The sequence below is a fragment of the Cyprinodon variegatus genome, unplaced genomic scaffold (genome assembly GCF_000732505.1).
Source record: "Cyprinodon variegatus isolate N-32 unplaced genomic scaffold, C_variegatus-1.0 Scaffold207, whole genome shotgun sequence".
Lineage (NCBI taxonomy): Eukaryota > Metazoa > Chordata > Actinopteri > Cyprinodontiformes > Cyprinodontidae > Cyprinodon > Cyprinodon variegatus.
Window position 1 is genome coordinate 1015904 of NW_015150660.1, and position 4766 is coordinate 1020669.

At 38.2% G+C, this 4766-nt stretch overlaps 1 protein-coding gene across 1 annotated transcript; it reads left to right on the forward strand.

The window, feature by feature from the left end:
* The first annotated feature begins 271 nt into the window (after positions 1 to 271).
* LOC107088117 (olfactory receptor-like protein DTMT) lies at positions 272 to 1337 on the forward strand. Its single transcript, XM_015380066.1, has one exon. It carries the CDS (start codon positions 326 to 328, stop codon positions 1316 to 1318), a length of 993 nt encoding a protein of 330 aa, XP_015235552.1. The 5' UTR covers positions 272 to 325; the 3' UTR covers positions 1319 to 1337.
* Positions 1338 to 4766: the final 3429 nt, after the last annotated feature.

The following is a 4766-nucleotide window of genomic DNA, read 5'->3' on the forward strand; positions in this document are numbered from 1 at the left end:
TTTACAAATCACTGTATAGTTTTAATGAGCAAAACATTGTGCAAGATAATTGTTTTAATATTTAACATCCAGGCTACATCTTTGAACTGTCAGTTACATCACATTTAAATGACATTAACCATTTGAGAGTCACAGTGTCATACCACCCCCATCAACATAGAGCATGATATATATAAGACAAAGGTAAATCTAGAACAGTTCACAGGAGAGCAAAACACAGGCTGATGTCTAGTGGGATGGGTTGTTTTTTTCTGCCAACCCTCTAATCCTTGGTTGTGTTTTTTGCTATATAATTTTTATTTTAGATCCATTCAAAAATATAACAATGATGTACAGAGAGGGTCTTTTTAGCATAACCTTGAACACCACATTTGTTCGACCTACAAAGTTTTATCTTGCTGGGTTTTACAACATCCCTCATGTTAAGTATTACTTTGTCTTCTTGTGCTTTGTCTACATCATGACTGTGCTTGGCAATGGTTTTCTTCTATCTGTTATCTACCTTGTTAAGACCCTCCATACTCCCAAATACATAATAGTGTTTAACTTGGCTTTTACAGACCTCTGTGGGAGCACAGCTCTTATCCCAAAACTCTTGGACACGTTTTTATTTGACAGGAGGTACATTGTTTATGAGGCTTGTTTAACTTACATGTTCTTTGTCTTATTATTTGGAAGTATTCAATCATGGACCCTTGTCACAATGGCATATGACAGATTAATAGCAATTTGCTTTCCATTAAGATATCACAGCATTATAACCACAAAATCTGTTGTTGCAATGCTGCTGAGTTCTTGGATTGTTATGCTCTGTGTCAACGCAGTATTGGCTGGGTTTATTAATCGCCTCTCTTTCTGTGCATCTGTAGAAATTAAAACCTTCTTCTGTGATCATGGACCTATATATCAACTGGCCTGTAATGATACATCTTACAGCTATATGATGGCTGCTGTTGGCCTGATTTTAGTCATCTGCATTCCTCTTATTCTGATATCTGGCTCTTATGCTTGCATTTCTGTCGCTCTGGCAAGAACTGTTTCGAGAGAAGAACGACTGAGAGCTCTAAAAACATGTGTTTCTCACCTGATTCTCGTTGCTCTTTTTTTCTTACCTTTTGTTGGAACCAATATAGCTGTCCTGACTTCTTATATTCATCCAAATGCAAGGAACATAAACTCAAGTTTAACATACACTGTTCCACCTTTGCTTAATCCTATTATTTACTCTTTGAAGACAGAAGAAGTAAGGAATGCTATTAAGAGGCTTTGTAGAAGAAGCAAACTAAACAAAACAGCCATTAAATCAGAAGCTCTGTGACATTATTTGATTCATTTAGTTAACCTTTCAGAATTGTATATAATGTTGTTTCTGTCAGGTATTTGGGATTTCTGTAATAAAACCCACTAACATTGGTTACTTTCTGTTATTCAGTTGTTTTTTATGTGACTTTGACTCTGTGGTCATTATCTTGCGTAAGCTAAGTTATTTCGAGCAAAGTCATCATTGTCTAACTGACCACTCAACGCTCCTTACACTATAGCCACAGTCACCCAATTGCACAGACAGATTTCCACAGGCAGCTTTTGAAACTGAATCTATAGGTCTCAGATGGAAAGTATCCATGTGGGCCACAGTTGCAGCTGTCTCTGCTTCATGTTCAAAACAAGAATAAATTTGTTGAATTCCTAGAAATGTTGTATGCATAAACCAGTGTAATCAATATTTTTGTGATTATTTGATAACAGAACCTCTGCAGCAGCTTTAAGCCTGATTACCTTATTTGTACACATTTGAGTTTTGTCTTCTCTATTAGAAAAAAAAGGTTGTTCTAATGGTTATCTTTGCTAACATAAAACACACTTTTGATTATCGTTTGAACATTTGCTTAGTTATTTTTTAACATTTTTGTTTGAGTATGTTGCAGGGCAGTTTAAACATGTACCAATAGTTTCATCTCGTTTTCCTCCATTAAATCCAGCCACGAAGCAAAATAAAACGGTAGTGTTGGTGTGAAACGCATAAACATAAATCAAATATTTAGAAGGGCAGCAATAGCTCTTTGACTAAACTCAAAGGCCATTTTCACATTTCAGATTCTTTATTTTTTTGTGATGAAATGTGAAAGTCACTTTTTATTTTTCAGTTATAAAAATAAACAATTTGAATTGACAAAAGTACTTAGACCTTAGCTTTTAGAGCTTTTTTTTAACTCTTTCTTTAACAATGCTGAATGTTAACACATTTTTTTATTATCAATTAAACCCGTGAATATAATAAAAGAGAGTAAAAGTAAATCTGCTTAGACACAAACTTGGCACAAAAAACAACCAATATTTTAAAAAAATAACAGTCCCAAAGCTTAGCAATAAATTAAATAAAGTGACTTAAATGAGTAAGAAGAAAAAAAAAAAAGAAAGAAAAAGATATATATATATTAAAAAAGTTTAGCAAAAGTGTAAGCAAAATGTGTCTTTTGAGGAAACCTCACTTGCATCCTCTTGGATGTAGAGTTCTTTTTTTGCAAAGCCATTGCAATTTCTCATTAATTTATTTTCAGAGTTGCTGCATTTTAAGGGCAGTTTTTTTTAACATATTTTTCTTGACAGCTTTTAAGGGATTTCTTCTTCATTATCTACAGCAGTATTGAAAACGAGGAACTTTATAAAAAGAGAATTTTATAAAAAGCTTCTTCTTCTTGAAATAGCCACAATATCATGACCTCTGTGACATATCAGTTGTCTTCAACTAATCTATATATAACAAGCAGACTTAGATTGGAAGCCAACGGACATACAGAAGTAGCCATTCAAAGTTTCCCAACTTTCCTTAGTGTGATCTTGGCTGCTCTTTGGTTGGTCGCCTAAAATTCCTTTTTAAACATCAATCTTTTTACTAAAACATTCACCTTTCTGTCATGATTTGTGGATATTAATATCTAAAGAGGAAGAAAATGACAGCAATATACACCTTAAAGATCGATGGAGATCTTTACAGCCCCTGAAAAAATCCACTAAGCCAGAAAATGGGCAATGTAGGGAGTCTAGTTCCTTGCTATGATGACCATTGTGGATGATGCACAGGCAGTAGCAACTGAGCGGCCTACCTTCCCACCATATCGGAAGAAAGTAAAGCCGGACCTTGTAGAGATCAAACCCACCAGGGTAAAGACTCTGACCACCCAATTGAGAGAGGAGATCTTTCGTGGAGGGGAGGTGTATCTACTAGCCTAAGAAGAGCCGGTGCAGCAGAGGAAACCTGGCCAAATTGAGAGCTCTCCAGGAGAGGCACAAAAACAAATTAAGCTATAATTAAGGCATAAAAAGCTCCCCTCTCTATGCCTGGGTGGTCAGGTCACCCTCAACCCAAGTAGGATGGATCCATTGCACAGCCTCCTTCGGGCACAGGAGAAGGTTGAGTAGAGCCTCTGCTGTAAGATGTGGCCTATCCTGCCACTGGGACAAGGACTGGAGGCACTGAGGCACGGTTATAAGTGGCCTGTGTCTGTGTGCAGGCTGTGTGGGATCCAGATGCATGACGTTCAGCCACAGTTGAAGAAGCCGGAACGAGAGTAGTACTGGAGACACCATACTGGACACAGCAGTAAGGATACCTAGAAAGTGTAGGTACAGGGTAAGGGGAGGAGCCCTTTATCTCAAACATTGTGTGGTTACTAGCGTGAGAACGACAGGGGATAATAATTTAGGGAGGTGAGGTTTTGTTTTTCTGGGCACAGGAACAATGATTGACAGTTGTACATAGGCACTTTGCCCACCACCAGTAGGTGATTTGGGCAAAGTGTCTTAAGGACACAACAACTTATGCTGACAGTGCTTGGGTTTGTACTGGCTATGTGTTAAAGAGTGCTGAAGACCAAGTGGCACACTCACACTGACCCCAACTGAAATGAGAAGAAACAAATCAGCAGAAATAAATTGTTTTACTTCATCTACACAAATAATTTGTTAATTTAAATAAATCAGTCAAGAATAACACAATACCACTCAGTATGGAGTAAAAGCCTTACTGTTGCTCTTACAGTGATGTGGGTAAAACAGGCTGTCTTTGTTAACCTTTTACAGCTGAAAGTGATGTATGTGACAAACTTTTATCAGAGCATTATCAAAGATAAGTAGGTGTTTACAAAAAGCCTCTCACTGAAATAATTTCAGCCAAAGGAGTTAACACAAGACAACAGGGTTTCCTGACCTTTTTGGTAGTGAATGAAAAACGGTTGATTTCTGTTTTTTAATTACTTTCGTTTGCATGGTTAGGAAAAAGAGACTATACGTAAATAGGTGAACTTTTCCCAAAAACATTTTTATTATCTTTTCTTTTATTAGTGAGTGCTGGGATCTGGAGGTCTGTCCACTTTCTCCACCAGAGGGCGTACGAGATCTCCTGGAGCCGGGGCTGATTGCACCACCTGTTCCTCATCTGCTCAGCAGGAGATCCGTACTTAAGGAGGCGGAGGGCTTCACTCCAGTGCCAGAGTGTTTGCCAGTAACGGTTAGCAAGCCTGAGCCAACCAGCCTGTCTGTAACTTTGACCCCCTGAGATCTGAACCTGATCTGTTTTCTCTCCTCTCTGCCCCTCAGATTGAACCTGCCTGACACCTGAAACTCTGGAGAGTTTTCTCTGCTGGTAATCTGCCTGTCCGTTCTCAGAAGTTCTCTGGAGAACAGTTTCTGTCAAATATCTGCCTGCCCGCTCTCAGAAGATAACCGGAAACTCAATCAGTGATCTGCCTGCACTCAGTAAGCTCTGC